This window comes from Perognathus longimembris, chromosome 28, assembly GCF_023159225.1.
Source record: "Perognathus longimembris pacificus isolate PPM17 chromosome 28, ASM2315922v1, whole genome shotgun sequence".
Taxonomy (NCBI): Eukaryota; Metazoa; Chordata; class Mammalia; order Rodentia; family Heteromyidae; genus Perognathus; species Perognathus longimembris.
Genome location: NC_063188.1, coordinates 75,400,958 through 75,420,854, shown reverse-complemented (window position 1 = coordinate 75,420,854; position 19,897 = coordinate 75,400,958). Strand labels below are relative to the sequence as shown.

At 40.4% G+C, this 19,897-nt stretch overlaps 1 protein-coding gene across 1 annotated transcript; it reads right to left on the bottom strand.

Moving 5' to 3' along the window:
• Nucleotides 1-14,688: 14,688 nt before the first annotated feature.
• LOC125343246 (zinc finger X-linked protein ZXDB-like) lies at nt 14,689-19,799 on the bottom strand. Its single transcript, XM_048335515.1, has one exon. It carries the CDS (start codon nt 19,510-19,512, stop codon nt 16,915-16,917), a length of 2,598 nt encoding a protein of 865 aa, XP_048191472.1. The 5' UTR covers nt 19,513-19,799; the 3' UTR covers nt 14,689-16,914.
• Nucleotides 19,800-19,897: the final 98 nt, after the last annotated feature.

Below are 19,897 nucleotides of genomic sequence, written 5' to 3'. Positions count from 1 at the left end.
GAAATACTAGAGATAATTAAATACTAAATTAAATACTAGAGATAATTATGTCTACTCTAAATAGATCTACTTGAAATGGGTCTACTCTAATTAGATTAGTTTCAATCACTGAAGGTGTGTTTGCTTTACATTGGGACATGTTATTTATTTAATTCGGAGTCCCGTTTAACAAAGGCAATTTTTTTTTTTTTGGCCAGTCCTGTGGCCTGGACTCAGGGCCTGAGCACTGTCCCTGGCTTCTTTTTGCTCAAGGCTAGCACTCTGCCACTTGAGCCACAGCGCCACTTCTGGCCATTTTCTGTATATGTGGTGCTGGGGAATTGAACCCAGGGCCTCATGTATAGGAGACAAGCACTCTTGCCACTAGGCCATATCCCCAGCCCCTTGACAAAGGCAATTTGTAAATGTCAAATACTTAATAACATCCATTGAATAAGAGCATCTGTGACAACTATTGGGATACTTTAGGGCAAAGGACACTAAATATGCGCATTAGCAACTTGGGCATGTCTGTAGTTGGTGCAGTTAAAGTATGGTATGTTTTTTAATTTTTCTATTAAATTTTTGGCATAGTGTGAATTAATTTTTAAAAGTTCAGTGGGAGCTGGGCACCAGTGCTTTGTGCTATAATCCTGGCTACTAAGGAGGCTGAGATTTGAGGACTGTGACTCAAAGCTAGCACAGACAGGAAAGTTCGTGACGCTCTTATCTCCAATTAATCACCAAAAAAGCAGGAAGTAGAGCTGTGGTTTAGTTGACAGAGCATTAGTTTTGAGCAAAAGAAGCTGAAGGACAGCGTCCAGGCCCTGAGTTCAAGCCCCAGGTCTCACACACACACAAAAAACATATAAGCAGGATTCCTCAGGTATAATGTTATGTGAGCTTCAATTTATGGTTTGTCAGTTGATACATTTTTCAGCAAATGTTACAGTTTACTCAGAATCTACATTGTAGAGTTACAGAAGCACCTCAGCACCCTTTTAATTTTTTGTTGTACAAATGATTTTAGTACCTTCTGAAGTTCCAATTTTGTTGAAATTGTGTTCTTCTGTTTTAGTATGATTGGGTTTTATTTTACTTCTCTTGCCCTCTCCCTTTCTTCCTCCTCCCTCATTTCCCTCTCCTCCCTCTCTCTTGCTTCCTTCACCCTTTCTTATCTTCCCCTATCTTCCTTCCTCCTTCTTTTGCTGCGCCCTATCCTTCCTCTTTCATTTTCTCTCCTTTTCTGTTTTTTCCTCAGTTGTTTTCTAAAGTAGCAATGGGAAGAGATTTATTATGAGGAATTGACTCATACTAATGTCTAACTCACTTTCATTTCCAAAACAAGGGTAGACACTCTGGTACTGGAACCCCAATTTACATGGAGCTCTGAAAATAAAGTTTTGACTAGCAGCAGTGAATTATTTTGGTAGCCTTAACTTTTTAATGTAGTCATGTTGAGGTTGGCTAAGGTCATCTTAACAGTGGGGTTTGAATGGTATGAACCCATGTCAGAGTAAAGTCAATATAGGCCAAAGTTGAGGTCTAGCTGAGAAGCTGGCTCAGATGAGCCTGGCAAGAGTTTGATTAAGTTTGATTAAGGGTAGAACCTGTCAACACTAAGAAACCAGGGCTAATGATTTGGAAATTTCTTAGCCTTTCCACATGATAAAATGCAATATAATTAAGAGGTTTTTTTTCCAAAAGTATAGCTTAGAGAAAATGGCTGAAAACTTCAAAGATTAAAAACTATCAGTGTAGTCAGTTGCATGAAGTTCTCTTTCAGAAGATGCAGGGCATGTGTCATGTCATGATTCTCAACTTGACTAAAAATCTCTCAGAAGCATAAGAGTGCAGACTCAGTGTCATCTCAGCAGAAATTAAAGACAAAAAATGTGTTGTTGGAAGAAATATTTTTGAGGTGTATTTTTTCTCTTACAGTCAATACCAATTAAATCTATGAAGATCCACAAGGCTAAATGATATAGATGAGACTTTGCATTTAAGTTGATGAAATTTAGATGAAATGTGTAAGTTTAATTAGATGAGATTTTAAGCATTCTGGAATGAGATGAATGCCAGCAGCCATTTCGAAAAGTGAAGATTAAACTCAGGGACTTGAGCCACACCTTCTACCTGTTTTGTATGGTCTCTCTTCCTACCAAGGTACATACCTCAGGAGAGTATGCCCACATGAGGCTTCCTGTCATTTCTTGGATAGCAGGTGTGCACCACCACATCCAGCTTTAGACTGAGAAGGGGCCTTGCAAACATTTCTGCCTGGGCTGGGGATATAGCCTAGTGGCAAGAGTGCCTGCCTCGGATACACGAGGCCCTAGGTTCGATTCCCCAGCACCACATATACAGAAAATGGCCAGAAGCGGCGCTGTGGCTCAAGTGGCAGAGTGCTAGCCTTGAGCGGGAAGAAGCCAGGGACAGTGCTCAGGCCCTGAGTCCAAGGCCCAGGACTGGCAAAAAAAAAAACAAAAAAACATTTCTGCCTGGGCCAGCCTCAAATCTCAATTCTCCCACTTTTAGACTCCCAAGTAATCAGGATTACAGGCATGAGCTCCTGATGGATGGCTAAATAAAAGGTATTTAATTTTTTAGTAACATGATTTATTTAAAGCTAATAAATCCAAAATATTATCATTTCAACATATAGTCAATATGAAATATGAATGTCTTACAACTTTTTGTATTTTTGTGCTTCTTGTTTTTAAGCACATCTCAGAGTCCCCTTCCCATGTTGCATGAGCTCAATAGCTACATGTAGTTGGCAACCAACTGTATAGTGATCCAGATTTAGTCTCCACATTTATTACATGAATGTCATAGTCCTATTCATTTTGTGTGCCTGCTATTCTGCTTGAACTCAGGGCCTGGGCACTCTACCATTTGAGCCACAGCTCCACTTCCAGCTTTTTGCTGGTTAGTTGGAGAGAAGAATCTCATAGACTTACTACTCTGGCTAGTTGTTTGTTTGTTTTTTTTTTTCCAGTCCTGGGCCTTGGACTCAGGGCCTGAGCACTGTCCCTGGCTTCTTCCCGCTCAAGGCTAGCACTCTGCCACTTGAGCCACAGCGCCTTTTCTGTATATGTGGTGCTGGGGAATTGAACCCAGGGCTTCATATATTAGAGGCAACCACTCTTGCCACTAGGCCATATCCGCAGCCCTACTCTGGCTAGTTTTGAACTGCAGTTCTCAGATCTCAGCCTCTAGAGTAGCTAGGATTTCTGTCATGAGCCACCAGTACCCCATTATGGCCCTGCTATTAAACCCCATGGAAGAGACTTTAATTTTTCTTTTTTCCAGTCTTGGGGTTGGAATTCAGGGCCTGGGCACTGTCCCTGAGCTTCTTTTGCTCAAGGCCAGCACTCTACCATTTGAGCCACAGCACCATTTCTGGCTTTTTTTTTCTGTGTATGTAGTGCTGAGGAATCTAACTCAGGGCTTCATGCATGCAAGGCAAGCACTCTACCACTAGGCCACATTCCCAGCCCCAAGACTTTAATTTTTAATGCAATCGTCCATGCAGAAATAACGAAGTGTATGCTCTCATTAATTATTATAAAAATTTTTGTTTTTTTCTTCTTTTTAGCCTAAACCTAAAATATATTTTTCAAATCTTGATTCCAATTTAGTGTGGCCTCTTATCTTAAATTAAGATTTTGGTATTGTTTCTTGCCCTTTGAAATTTTGCTTTGGAAAATTCCATTTTGTGTGTGGAATTGCAATTTGAACTCAGGACTCTGTGCTTGCTAAAGAGCTACTCTTTCAATTGGAAAATTTATTTGAAAATTGGATTTTAGAGTCTCTTATTTCTATGTTTCTTTTTATATCTGTATACTAACTCACAATTTTCAAAGGCTTTTATATGCATCTAGATTTTATTGACCCTGAAAATCCAGATTTTAATATCTACTTTTACACATGGGAAAAGACAATTTACAAAGGTTAAGTGGTTTGCTCAAGGTCCCCCTATAAATATAAAGCAAACATAGAATTTGGATCCTAGAGCTTGGTTATTATAGAACGACTAAAAATCTTTTAGAGTACCAAATAATGCATGATCAACAAAGAAAAACAGTGGCAAAAATTAAAATAATTAAACTTAATTTAAATTGGTTGATTGATTGATTGCAGTACTTAGGTTTAGAACCCAGTCCTGAGTAATTGGGATTAGAAGCATGGACCATCACGCCCAGAAAAATATGTACATTTTTCAATAATGCCAATTTCAAAACATTCTCTAAACTACAGTTATTGATATCAAAAGACTATCTCCTTGAATATATTTTTTAAATTTAGAAACTAACCTTACATCATGGAAATAGTCTGAAAATTTTATATGAAACATAGTATTCATTGTATATGTTGCATGTTTGTTTTGCAAATACTGTTTCTGCATTGGATTTCTACTTTATTGTTTTCATAGTTTTTGTCCTTAAATACATGTTGTGGAGAATATGTAAAGAAGTTTAAGCTGGCTTCATAAAGACTACAAGTGAGAACTGAACTGATTCAAGTGTGGACTGGACCATGGTTGGGATCCAGATAAGTTTATGTTTTGAAATGCTTTGTTCCCATGGTGATCTTTGTGGGAGGTGGTGCCTTTAGGATGTTGTGCTTTTGAGAGACCTGTGTGTCACCAGAGGTATGCCCTCCAGTGGTACGCTGGGACTCTGATCCCTTCCTCTGCCTCTTCTTGCTTCCTGGTTCATGAGGTAAGTGGTTTACCTAAACCTTCAGGAATATTTCATTCATACTACTATATTATTCCTCATCTTAGAAGGAAATTTAAAACTACATGCCAAATTCAATTTTATCTTTTTATTTCTCCAATTACTTCACAACTACTATTTTAAGCCTTTTGCCAATACAAATCTAAAGAGCAATAATAAACAGAAACATGTTTAAATTATCACTATATCAATTAGTTAATATTGTAATTTTATTAATAAAATAAGTTAGGCATGGAAACACACATATTTCATGGTTTCATTTATGTGTGGAATCGGCAACAGTCAAATTCATACAAGCAGAGAGCAGAATAGTTGTTGCTAGTGGCTGAGAAGGAGATAAGATATTGATTAAAAGGGTAGAAACAGTCCTCTATGGGATGAGTGACTTTGAAGGACCCAATGCTTAGTCTGATTATTACAATAAATAAATAGCTCAAGTACGGTATATTTGAATTTTGCTAAGAGATTTAAATGTTATCCTCCTTTAATATGTGAGGTGATGGATATGTTAATTCACTTTATTGTGGCAATCATTTCATTATGTGTACCAAATATCACATTGTACACATTAAAACTTTGTCAATTATACCTCATTTTTTAAAAGTATATAAATATGCATTTGACAGTCTAGAAATGCATTCATCACTAAAAAAGGTATATTTGATGTTTACCACACACAATTAACTCTTGTCAATAATGGAAAGGAGTATGAATATCCATAAACAGAACTAAAAATAATTATGGTAGATAACATTAGAACTCTATGAAATTATTACAAACTATTATACATTCAAAAACAAATGAATCCAGGAACCTCACAAACAAAATGCTGAGCAAAAGAAGTAAACACAAAAAAATATACACTTACCATAGCTTAGGTAGAAGCAAAAATGATCTGGACTTTTAAGGTATTCATATAAGAACTTAATATATGAATTTTATAGACTTATTCCTGAAAACTAAGTGTGGAAATATCTGTTAATAAATGAGTAAAAAATAAAACATGGGACACACACGCGCGCGCGCGCGCACACACACACACACAAAACTACCCCATATATATCCATACAATAAAATATAATTTAGTTATAAAAAGAATAAAGTAATGACACAAGCATGCAGCCACATGGATGTCCCAGAGAAGACAGACAAAAAAGGTCATGTATATTATAATTCCATCCATATGAAATTTGTAGTATAGGCAAAATCTATACTGTAGTATAGGGTGTATAGACAGAAGATGAAATGACTGATTTCCAGATGAAGACACGGAGAATGACTGAGGAGTTTCTTTTTAGTGTGGTGAAAATGCTATGAAATTGCAGATTTGTGGATGATTCCACCACATTATGAATGTACTAAAAACCACTCAACTACATTCCATTTACAACAGTAAATTTCATGTTATTGAATTTTATCTTAAGAATAATTAAGTCTAAATAACTTATAATCTATGATTTTATAAGTCCAGACAATTTATTTGGAATTCCAGATTGAAGTGCAAGGAAGAGAACATGAAGGGGTGTTGATGTTCTGATAGTTCTAATTCCTCTAGGTAAAGGTTTCATTGTTGTATTCCTGTTTTTGTTTTTGGGTGGATTGTTTTTTGTCAGTTGTGAGGCTGGCACTTGGGGCCTGGGTGCTTTCCCGGAGCTCTTTTGCTCAAGATTAATGCTCTACTTACTACTTTGAGCCACAGCTCTACTTACAGTTTTCTGGTGGTTGGATAAGAGTCTCATAAGCAGAAGAAAATGAGGGAAGGGATAACATTGTTCAAAAATAAATATACTTATTGCCTTACTATGTAAGTGCAACCCCTCTGTACATCACGTTTACAATTTTTAAAAAAGAGTCTCATAGATTTTTCTGCCTAGGCTGGCTTCACACCTCAATCCTCATTTCTTAGCCTCTTGAGTAACTAGGATTACAGGTATGAGCTCCCAGCATACAGCATAGTTGTATTCCTATTGTGAAAATTCACGCACATGTATCCTCGTGGTTTATGTAGTTTTGTAATATATTTTATATTTCAATGAAATTTATAAAAATTAACAATATTTTTAACTAAAAAATGTTTTATGGGGCCAATTCTATGGTGGCATAAAATTAAACCAAGAAATGTTTGAAATATAAGATACACCTTCAAAAATAATAGCCTAGGGGCTGGTATTGTGGCTTAGCAGTAGAGTGCTTGCCTAGCATGCCTGAAGCCCTGGGTTCGATTCTTCAGCATTACATAAACAAAACAAGCCAGAAGTGGTGCTATGGCTCAAGGGGTAGAGTAAAAGGAGCAAAAGGAATCCAAGGACAGTGATGTGTGTGTGTGTGTGTGTGTGTGTGTGTGTGTGTGTGTGTGTGTTTGTGTGTGTGTGTGTGTGTATTCAGGGCCAAAACCTTTGCTGTAGTACAGCAAATTTAAACTTTTTAAAAAATTCAGCTCAAATTTTATTTTTTTCCACTATGGGAAAGAATATTCAACTGTTTTTAGACATATAGGTAACATTTTATCTTGAAATAATTTTTGCCCCAAAAGAATCTATGGTGTAGGACAATAGAATCATGTTCCAAACATGATTCCATCAAGTGGCTTTAAAAAAAATATTCGTTAGAGCTAGGAATGTGACTGCCATGGTAAAGCACTTGAAAGTGTGAGGCCCTGAAGTCAAACTACAGTGCTATAAAAATCACACTGCTATTATAATAATAAAGAATATATGAGATATAAGTAATACCTAACATTCAGTAAATTTGGTACAAGTATTTAAAAGTGAAATGGCCTATCCAATGGCCCAAATTAAATATATGACAGTCAAATTTCTATGGTCTCAACTAAAGACTCAGTGATATAGCTAGTCTTCTAAAGGGGACTGGGACTGTTATAGTTTGAAAATTGAATTTATTTTTCCCAGTGAATTTGTACTTTCTTTCCATAAGCCCTTTCTGTTATCTTAGAAAACAGTATAGCCTAAGTTTCTCTTTTACAAACTATACAGTTTTCTAAACTTATTATTACAAACAATGTTCTCAAGACCTACTGCTAAGTATACAACAACAGCAGTATAACCAATGGGAAAAGTGTCTTCACATGAAAAATAGAAAAATAACTTTTACTTAGATAACATTTTGAAAGTAAGAACTAAGAAAAACAGTGCCTTATCCTTTTTTCTATTAGTATCTGATTCAATTCCTATTGATGTCATTTATAATTAACCAAAATAACAATTAGCTCCACAACAAAGAACATAAGATGACTTGAATGGGAAACCTGTTACATCTTATTGGAAATACCAAGTGCTATGTTTAGCATTAACCAATGCCAACACTACTCACTCTGTTTGGCAGGACATATTCTAAAATTGGACCTAGCCTGGAATGAACTGCTGCAATATTCACTGAGTCATTGCCTGTGGAATTTCCATTTCAGCTCTCTGTGCTGATTTCCCCACAAACAAGACATGTGACAATCTTCCTTCTTCCACATGTGGCATAATGAAGCTTCACACTGAAATTATATCCGCCCATTATTTGTGTAAACAGGAAAAGGAAATAGATCCTGATACCGATAATCATTTCTTGCCTTTATCCCAAAGTAGGATGCCTGAAAGTTGACATCTTTTAATTTTATACTACCATTTATGATTGTTTGGATCTTGGAAATGTACTGTTTTTAATCACTAAAAAGTTTCATTTTGTATTTTCTTTCCCTTTGCAAAATGTGGTTTGCTACTAATAATATTTTCAGAATCTGAGAAGGTGAAATCTTAAGATTTTCTAAAGTAATCTCCAGTTCTCAGTTCCAAAACCTGAAGTCTATATACTCTTCATCTTGTGTTCTTACATGAAGTGATTTAATTTCTAATGAAAATATTTGGTTTTGTGTTTCAGAAAAGTAAAATTTTCTTTTGTATGTGAGAAAAAAAACTTGATTTAGAAAAATGCTGGCTTAATATTATTTATTCATGTGCTATGATTTGCTGACTTGAAAATAACATATAATATAAATATTTCATGATTTCCAAAAAATCACTTCCACATACAACATGTAATATTCAAATCTAAAATAAGTTAAAATAAAGCAGAATTTACAGTTTATTTCCTAAATTATTTTTTGCTATAATTAAAGTTAGCACTCAAAATTCTGTTTAAATTGTAATTTAGGACTGTTGGTATTAATTTTTATATCTTGGTTTAAACATATTTTCGGGAATGTTAAACTCCATAACACTTTGAAATAGTGTTTTATGGTCTATGCATTGAATTTTTCTCATTGCAACTTTTAGTTCATACTATAAGAATGAAAATTGCTATTCTGATTTGATCTGTTTAACTGTTTAACATAAAAATATTTAGAACTTACTATAAATTATTTTCATTGCTTGTTGATTTTTGTCTAGATCATAATGTATGTAAAGGCAAAAGTCATCACATATGTGCTCAAATTTTTGAGTGAATTAATGAAATACACTTTGTGTTATGCCCTATAGTGCAGCACACAGGGATCCCAGGAACTGCCAGCTGCTTAATAAGATGGTCATGACAGTAGTATTTCTAGAAGATCCAAACTGTATTAGCACTCGTAAGAATCAATGTCCACTTTAAAATACTAAAGTATTCTCTGTAGCCTGGCATTGGTGGCACATGCCTATAATCATAGCTACTCAAGAGGCTAAGATCTGATGATCTCACTGCAAAACCAACCCCGGCAGAAAAATCAGTGAGACTCTTAATCTCCAATTATCCACCAAGATACCACAAGTAATGGTGTGGTTCAAGTGATAAACTGCTAGCCCTAAGCAAAAAAAAAAAAAAAAAAAAAAAAAAAAGCCCAGGAGCAGTGCACAGGCACTGAATTGAAGCCCCAGGACCAGCACCAAAAACAAAAATCTGTAGGCAGAGTGACAATGTGGGCATGGGTGTCAGCAAAAAAAAACTAGAATGAGAGGAACTGTTGACTATCGACAGTGCAGGAGAGAAAATTCATTATTAAACAAAATATAATCACTAGGTGGAGTTCTGCTAATTTGATATTTTTGGTGTCTGTTCTCTTCCAGCTATGACCATTAGTAGCTATTATAACAATTAAGTGAAGGACCTATACCTAAAGAATCCCATAGACTCTACCCCCAAGCTACTAGAGCTGATCCAAAACTTTGGCAAAGTTGCAGGATATAAAATAAACCCTCAAAAATCAACGGCCTTTCTCTATGCTAACGACCCCAAGACCGAGGCGGAAATAAGGAAAGCAACTCCTTTTGCAATAGCCCCCCAAAACATAAAATACATAGGAATAACCTTAACTAAAGAAGTGAAAGACCTCTTTGAGGAGAACTTAAAAAGCTTGAAAAATGAAATTATGTCAGAACTAAGGAAATGGAAAAACCTCCCATGCTCCTGGATTGGAAGGATTAATATAATCAAAATGGCAATATTGCCAAAGGCTATCTACAAATTCAATGCAATACCCATTAATATCCCAACACCATTCTTTAATGAAATAGAGGAAGCAATCCAGAAATTCATATGGAACAATAAAAGACCTAGAATAGCAAAAACAATCCTAAGCAGAAAGAACAGTGCTGGAGGAATTACAATACCCAACTTCAAGCTGTATTATACAGCTATAGTAATAAAAACAGCTTGGTATTGGCACCAGAACAGGCCTGAAGACAAATGGAACAGAATTGAAGACCCAGAAATGAACCCACAGAACCATGCCTACTTAATCTTTGATAAAGGAGCTAAAACAATAGTATGGAAGAAAGATAGCCTCTTTAACAAATGGTGCTGGCAAAACTGACTCAACACATGCAACAAACTAAAACTAGATCCTGCACCAAAATCAATTCCAAATGGATTAAAGACCTTGAAATCAAAACAGACACCCTGAAAACACTAAAGGAAGGAGTAGGAGAAACACTTGGGCTCCTTGGCACAGGAAGGAACTTCCTTAACAAAGACCCAGAAAGGCTACAAATCAAAGAAAGGTTGGACAAATGGGACTGCTTCAAACTGCAGAGCTTCTACACGGCAAAGGACATAGCTCGCAAGATAAACAGAAAGCCCGCAGACTAGGTGAAGATCTTTACCGGTCATTCAACGGACAAAGGCCTCATATCTAAAATATATGCAGAACTAAAAAAATTACATTCCTCCAAAACAAAACCGCAAAGAACCAATAGCCCCCTCATCAAGTGGGCTAAAGACTTACAAAGAGACTTCTCTGATGAGGAAATGAGAATGGCCAAAAGACATATGAAAAAGTGCTCTACATCACTGGCCATAAACGAAATGAAAATCAAAACAACATTGAGATTCCATCTCACCCCAGTAAGAATGTCCTATATCAAGAAAACTAACAATAACAATTGTTGGAGGGGATGTGGCCAAAAGGGAACCCTACTTCATTGTTGGTGGGAATGTAAACTGGTTCAGCCACTCTGGCAAGCAGTATGGAGATTCCTCAGAAGGCTAAATATAGAACTCCCCTATGACCCAGCAGCCCCACTTTTGGGTATCTATCCTAAAGACCACAAACAAAATCACAGTAATGCCACCAGCACAACAATGTTCATCACAGCACAATTTGTCATAGCGAGAATCTGGAACCAACCCAGATGCCCCTCAATAGACGAATGGATCAGGAAAATGTGGTACATATACACAATGGAATTTTATGCCTCTATCAGAAAGAATGACATTGTCCCATTTGTAAGGAAATGGAAGGACTTGGAAAAAATTATACTAAGTGAACTGAGCCAGACCCAAAGAAACATGGACTCTATGGCCTCCCTTATTGGGAATAATTAGTACAGGTTTAGGCAAGTCATAGCAGAGCATCACAAGGCCCAATAGCTATACCCTTATGAACACATAAGATGATGCTAAGTGAAATGAACTCCATGTTATGGAAACAATTGTTATATCACAGTTGTAACTACTTTCAACGTCCCATGTGTATCTGTAGCTTCTATTATTGATGATGTTCTTGTATCACCTTCCTGTGATTGTGCCTACACTATCTCTGTAATCTTATCTGAGTATATTAGAAACCGTGTATACTGGTATTGGAACTAGGAAATTGAAAGGGAATACCAAAATTGAGAGACACAGGGTAAAAAAAGACAAACAACTACAAAAGCAATACTTGCAAAACTGTTTGGTGTAAATGAACTGAACACCTCAGGGGGGGAAAGGGAAAGGGGGAGGAGGGAGGGGCATATGAGAGACAAGGTAACAAACAGTAGAAGAAATGTATCCAATGCCTAACGTATGAAACTGTAACCTCTCTGTACATCAGTTTGATAATAAAAATTTGAAAAAATAAAAAATAAAAAAATAAAAAAAACAATTAAGTGAAGGAACTATGCTTGTTTATGTAGAAAATACAGGATATCAAACCTGTAACTGAGTTCTCACACCATCGTTTACCTCCAATGTCAGCTAATAACAGAGAACAATGGGTAAAAATCCCCAATGCTGGCATTGCAGTTGGGTTTTGGATAATTCTAATCTTGCTTCTCCAGTCTGAAGGGGAAAAACATGAAAAATATAAGAATTTATAGTGAGGAGCTATTGAAATTAACGATTAAACAGTATGTCCTAATTATGGAGAAAATATGTGCTATATTACTAAGCACCATATGAAATATTTGTTGAGTATCACAGATACTCAACTATTTACATATACTCAACTACTAATAAGTTAGATATGGCAGTCAGTCCAGAGATGACATAGCTCATTAGGATGCACATGGATTGTCAAAGGGTAAAGGGGCCTGTAAAGATGCCAATAGAAATAAAATTACAAATATTAAATATGAACTTCAAAACATATGACGGAAAAATGAAGTAGCTTTGATGTATAATAGTGCAGATAATCTACAATACGCATTGTTTGTTTGGATATAACTATTCCATTCCAAAGAATTAAACATGCCCTAATCATCTTTCCATAAATATTCCTGGAAAAGGTGTCATATACAACTTTGTATTAGAGATTTTATTTTTAAGGTCCCCCAAAGATCCTTTTTATCACTTTTTGTTCTTTTTGATGGACAGACCTATATACTGTATAAGTTGCCAAGTTATATTTATTTCCTGAGTTTGGAAATAGCTTGGCATATATCTTCCTTCTTCGTGCCATTATTCCATCCCAATCCTTTATCACAGTACCCTGAAATGATTATAAAACTCCTAAATGATTTTCCTATCATTTTTCTTTCAAATATCCATTATCAATGTCCTATATATTAATCTTTCCATATATTCATTTTATTTCCCTTCTCAAATATCTCCATTGACAAGGCATTATTTACACTGATCTGTCTTCCTAATCCTACAGTCTAATGCTAACATCCTGCACACACCTAACATAAGCATTGCATCTGAGTTAGAAATAGTTTGTTATTTGTGACTCACCAATCCTTTTGTCTATATAACAATCTCTTGTCCCTTCCCTCTTCCATAGCATTCATTAGATGTCTGAAAATGTCTGATGTTTGATGGCATTGTTTAGCTGTGAATGTTGGTGCCTTTTCCAAAATAAACTGTTGAGATTTTCACTTTCTATGCTCCTGGTGCTCTCTACCTTGTATTCCACATATAAGTAGTAAATTAACTTGAAGTATACAGTAGGGTCTCTAGCTTAAAAGTTGTTACAAAATATCTGAAATTGTATTTTTAGATAGTGTTTTACTTTTTATACAATGTTTCATGATTACACAACTTTAACCCACAGAGGGTACATTTTGCATTTATTTTCCCTATTTGTTTTATTTTGTGAGTATTTTTAAATACGGTCTCGACTGTAATCCAGGTTAGTCTCAAACTGCCTCTATCTCCACTGCCTCCAGAGTGCTAGAATTATGGACAGGCACAATCACAGCAATCCGTAATTTGCTTTTTAAAAAAAGCTGCTAAGCAAACTTATTTTTTTCTGTGATATTTACCTTTTTTGTTGTATATCTCATTTTATTTTATGTGTTTTCTTACTTATTGTCAAAGTGATGTACAGAGAGGTTAGTTTCATACGTTAGGCCTTGGGTACATTTCTTGTACCGTTTGTTACCTCCTCCCTCATTCTCCCCTCCCCCCTCCCTTTCCCTCTCCCCCCCCCCCCCATGAGTTGTTCAATTGGTTTACACCAAATGGTTTTGCAAGTATTGCTTTTGGAGTCTGCAAACTTATTTTTATTTATTTATTTTATTTATTTATTTATTGTCAGTCCTAGGCTGTGAACTCAGGGCCTGAGCACTGTCCCTGGCTTCTTTTTTGCTCAAGGCTAGCACTCTGCCACTTGAGCCACAGTGCCACTTCTGGCCATTTTCTGTATATGTGGTGCTGAGGAATCGAACCCAGGGCCTCATGTATACGAGGCAAGCACTCTTGCCACTAGGCCATATTCCCAGCCCCTGCAAACTTATTTTTGAAAGTAATATATATATATTTATATATTTTTATATATTTATATATATTTATATTTATATATATATATAAAATTTGGTTCTGTTTTGCATTTCAGTTATCACACATTTTGAATGAACTGCATAAAAATTAGATCTTTAGTACCATAAAAATCACCAAGTGGATCTTTTTAGTATTAATAATTACTGAACAATTATGAATATTTCCAAATGGGGTGTTAATTATTGTTTTATTTGAAATCAAGGAAAAGCCTAACTACACTACAACACATTTTGTTATTGTGTTTTCAATTGGAAAGTAATAAATCAAATCTGAAGAGAGAAAAGGTAAATGAGATAAAATTATATCATGTCCCATGGTTTGAAAAATGATAAATTTATGACAAAACAGACAGAAAGACAAATCTTACAGACAATTACAACATTTTTATATTTAAGGAAAGTAAAATGTATCCTCTGAAAATTCCACAAACTATAAACGAAAGTACAGTTTATGACTGTTTTATGGGAAGAAGGTATTCTGAAAGATTAAAAACAGTGACCACATTTTTAAATATCTCTATGGATACCTATTTTAATAGATGCCTATGACCTGTGTACATAGACTTTTGGCTCACACATTCTTTTCTACAAGAAAAGCAGAATAATCTAAGAGAATACAAATTGCTTTAACTAATGAAAATGCATATCTAAAACAGGCTTAACATCCTTCCAAAGTGCTGAGCAAGAGCTCTTAAATGCTAGGACACAATAAAATTTTATTTCTTTAAATTACAAATTTAAGTAGTTTTTACCTTTTCACTGAATAACTATATCCAACTTAGGAATTATAAAGATAGCACAGATACAATTCAAAGTGGTAAATTATAAAGTGCACTGCCACAGTACTACGATAATTGTTGCTCTAAGTATTCACATGTAAACAGTACACCATTTGCATGTTTCAAAACAAATAATAGTACTTGATAGCAGAACTACATGGTAAAAAATTTAGAAAAGTAGTACTTCTTAAAACCTTATATAAAATATCACCAATAACATCAGATTCATATATAAACATATTATCATCTGAATCCACAAAATAATTTCTCAGTGCACACAGAGACTTGCAGTAAATACTGTGGCTGAAAAATAGACCACGAGGAGAATGACTGACCAATGTTGAATACAAAGGAGATCTAATTTAAAAATAAATAAAGAAGATGCATGAGAAGGACTGGTATACAAATACAAGGAATAGGGTACAAAGGAAGCTGAACAGGCAGAAGGTAACATTTATTGAATAAGGTGGAATAGAGCAATGGTTATAAACAAACTGATCATGAAATTCACAAGGGTAGAATGGGAGAGGTAGAAATATATCCTCCATATTTTGGCATATATATAAGTTATATATATAATACATATATACATACACATGCACATACCACATACACATATAACACACATACATATATATGTACTAAAAATCCATTTGTAACATCAATTTTAAAATCAATCATAGTAGTGATTGCTATAACTAGCTTAAAAGACTGTGATTATCAGATAGGCTAAGTGTGAAAGTTCTACATAATCTGGAAAATGCTGCGCTCATATAAGGGAAGATATGATCTAGTCAAAATGCAAACAAAGTGTCTCATTTCACAGAAGGCAAGCAGTGAGCTCTCTAGGGCAAAGGGGAGAAAATTTCCCACTGGTCAATTCCCAGATTTTCTTGGAACAGTAGAATATATACCCAGGGCCAGAGCTGACTTTGAGTTTGAGCTCAAGAAAATCACATGGAAATGTCAGCAATGTTACGTGAGAAGAAAAGGATTGTGTGAAGAAAACTCAATTTGTAGAAAGACTAATTCCCTTCCCTTCTTCTTAGCACTTATAACACTTCACTGTCTACAAAATTGTGATATCCTATTATGTGAATTTCTCCTCTTAGAGGAAGGAATTAAAAGCACAGGGAAAGTAATACTGTTCACAAAAGCACACTAAAACATAGTTTCCCTTTCAATAACAATTATTAGGACAGAAAAGGAAGTCCAATATGTATTGGAAAACTGTACATTTTATAAGTATTTTAAAGCTAGGGAACTAAGGCTTACCCAGACTACATGTTTACTTTAAGGCCACATAATTAAAAGCACGGAGGCAAAACATCATTGGGGTCTAATAACAAAGCTGGGTATTTTTCACAATAAAGAAGAATCCAATCTGAGAAAAAGATATCCTGATGTGTAATGAAAAAAGAACATTTTTGAGCTTTTTGGTACACTACACATGGGTATAATATTTGGCACTATAAAAATTTCGTCAAATTATTTAAAGGTATAATTCCTCTAACTATGCTCATTCAAATTCAAAGCAATGAAAGCACTTATTATTACATTAGAAGCATAGGCAATGATTAGTCAGCATAAAATACTTTAAATTTACATACAATGATCCTAAAAACATTAAAATACAGAGGTGAAAAGACCATGGAGCAATCGAATGAAACCACCTCCTTTTATAAATAAGGATATTAAGGCTCAGAGAAGTTAAGTGACTCCCTGAGGGCCACAGAACTTGTCAGTTGCACTCAAGATGAGAACGAAAATCTCCACACTTGCAGTCCAGGGAGGGAGGGAGGGAGGGAGGGGCTGTTTGGCAAAGCAGTGAGAAAGCATCCCACAGCAAGCAGGAAGCATTGGGTACAGCACCCCCTCAAAGACCAGCGAGCAGGCGAAATAAAAGCAAGCCCCCCAGCCCCGCGGCAGGGAACGGACAGAGTCGGTTCATACCAAAAAGGAGCTGCCCGCCACTGCGATCAGATCTGTCTCTTTGTGACAGCCGTGGTTTCCCGTGGGATTGGTGAAGCCAAACTGGCTGTCTTCCTCCTGCGCGAAGAAGTCCGAGTCGGGATGCACGTGCCAGTCGGCTTTGGCGGGAGTCAGGAGTTCTGAGACACTGTTTTCACAGAGGGTGCTGGAAGGAGTCAGGGCCTCCGTGTCCGCTGTCAACTTGCTGCTGGGGGTCAGAGCCTGGGGCTCCGGACTTGCACTCTTCATGGCCAGACAGCTGAGGGAGCCCAGGGGCCCCACGCTCCCATTGGAGACATCTTCCAGATCCAGGGGGCTCTGCTGAAAGCCAGAGGCCGTGGTTCCGAAGAAGAGGGAGGTGTCTAGGCTCTGGGGCAGGTCGCTGGCGGCCCTCAGGGCCCGGGCGTCCACAGCGGGCCCCAGGGCGTCTGGACTGCTGGCCGGGAGGCTCCCGGCCAGAGTGGAGCTCACGGAAGCCACGTCGATCGTCAGGATGCCCGAATTGACCAAGGCCGTGTCCAGCACAGCAGAGGCAGAGCCGGCGCCAGGCACATCGGAGAAGAGAGACGCTATCTCGGGCCCGCTGAGGTCACTGTGACCCTGGCTGGTCAGCTCGCTGCTGGGCGTGAGGGAATTGGCCGCCTCGAGCTTCGCCAGGAGATCCTGGCCCAGGTTGTGCCTCTTGGCCATGTGGGTCTTCATGCTGTGCTTGGAGGTGAAGAGTTTGTTACAGGTGGACACAGGGCAGCGGCTCTTCCACGTGTCCACGTCCTGCAGGTGCTTCTTGGAGTGGATGTAGAGGCTGCTGCGGGCCGAGAACCTGGCGCAGCAGCCTTCCACGGGACACACGAAGGGCTTGGTGCCCAGGTGGGTGATGCTGTGGCCTTTGAGGTGCTCGGCCCTGGTGAAGGACTTGCCGCAGCCCTCCACGGGGCAGGTGAACCTGCGGTCGTCCTCATGCTTCCTCTTGTGCCGCAGGAGCTTGGACATGCTGGTGAAGTTCCAGCCGCAGCCGTCGAAGTCGCAGAGGAAGGGCCTCTCGCCCGTGTGGCTGCGCAGGTGGATTTTCAGGCGGCAAGCCTTGTCGTACTGCTTGCTGCAGCCCGGGAAGGAGCAGGCGAAGAGCTCCTGCTCCCTGAAATGGGCGCGGTTGTGGGAGAACAGGGCGCTGACGGTGATGAAGGTCTTCTTGCAGCCCGAGAAGGCGCATTGGTAGGGCCTCTCGGGCTCGAAGTGGCTGCGCTGGTGGGTGCTGAGCTTGGCCTGCGTGGGGAAGGTCTCCTCGCACACCTCACACTTGAACGAGTTCTCCTGCTCGTGGCCCTTCATGTGCGCCTTGAGGTTGTACACGGTGGTGAAGCTCTTGCCGCAGCCCTCGACCGGGCAGCCAAAGGGCCGCAGCTTGTCGTGCGACTGCAGGTGCCGCTTGAGCTTGTAGGACGTGGTGAAGGTCCAGCCGCAGCCGCCCAGGGGGCACTTGAAGGGCCGCTGGCCCTGGCTGCTGCTGTGCGTCAGCAGGTGCACCTTCAGCTGGTGCTTCTTGGCGAACGTCTGTCCGCACTGCGCTTCGGGGCACAGGTACAGCACCACGCCCGGGTGGCCGGGCACCAGCGGCCCGCGGGGGCTCTGGGCGGCCGCGGCCGGGCCCTCCGCCTCCTCCTCGGGCGCCGGCGCGGGCGCCGACGCGGGCTCGGCCGGCTCGGCCAGCAGGAGGTCGGGCGGCAGCTCGGGGCAGTCGCCCAGCTGCGCAGCGGCGTGCGGGAAGCCGGCCGGCGGGGCGGCCGGACTCCCAGGCTGCGGCTGCGGGAAAGGCGCGACCCCGGGCTCCCAGGCGGGCAGCGGGGGCGTGGTCAGGGTCAGGACTCCATTCTCGAAGCGCAGCAGCAGGTCCTGGTTGTGGATGGTGATGGTGCCCGCGAAGGCCGCCGCGGGGCCCGGCGCGGGGCTCAGGCCCGGCACGGGGCCCGCCACCGGCACCGACACGGGCACGGGCACCGGCACCGGCACGGGCACCGACACGGGCACCGGGGCCGCCGCCACGGCCGACAGCCGGCGGGGGGCTAGCGCGGGGCGGCCGGCGGGCCGCGCGCCGCTCTCGCCCCGCTGGGGCCCCAGGCCCGCCTCGGCCTCCTCCCTCCGCACCGGCCCTCCGGCCTGCTCCGCGCCCGCGCTTTCCACGTCGCCACCCACCGGGTCGAGCAGCAACAGGAAAAAGTCGTCGCCTCCGCCGCCGATCGCAAGATCCGGCCTGGGCGCCAGCGGGCTCGGGCTCGGGCTCGGGCCAGGGCCCCGCGAGGCCCTGTGGGCCTCCTCGCTCCGCGGCCTGGCCGCGCCATCTTGGGCCCCCCGGAGCAGAAGGAGGCGGCGCGCCGGGGCCTGACAAGCCGGCGAGTTGGGGCCTGGGTGGACCCCGCCGCCGCCGCCCGCGGGGCTGCCGCCGCCGCCGCCGCCGCCCTGCGCCGTCCGGCGAGCCAGCAGCAGCCTCGGGATTTCCATCTCTGTGTCGCTGAGGCTCTGCTGGAACCGGAGCCGAGGCGGAGGCGCGACCCCGCCCCCTGCCGCGGGCCCAAACATGTTCCTCAAAGGAAAAAAAAATGTGCAATGCGCAGAAACTGGCCCTATCAGATATTAAAACGTGTTTAACGCCATCGTGATTTAAATATTCGGGTCCTGGCTCTCTGCAACTGCGTGGAGAGCCCGGGGGCACAGCCCCCTGTAAAGAAATGAGGGCCCCTGTTGCTCTTAGGAAGTCGCCAAGGGCATCAGACCCACGGGGGGAGGGGGGAAGCAGATGACAGCTCCTCTGCTCCTGGAGCTGCAGCACCTAGGCGGTCTGGCACACAGGATGACTTAAGTCCCTACCTCACTGCCTACAGAGGAAATTAACATGTTCCTGCCCGCCTGCCTGGTGCCCCCAGCCTGTTGCCTGGCGCTGCTTCTGTGTGGAAATGACTCAGGG

Bases quoted from the DNA above. Each gene is read 5' to 3' on its own strand.
- LOC125343246 (XM_048335515.1), bottom strand. From the start codon at position 19,512: ATGTTTGGGCCCGCGGCAGGGGGCGGGGTCGCGCCTCCGCCTCGGCTC.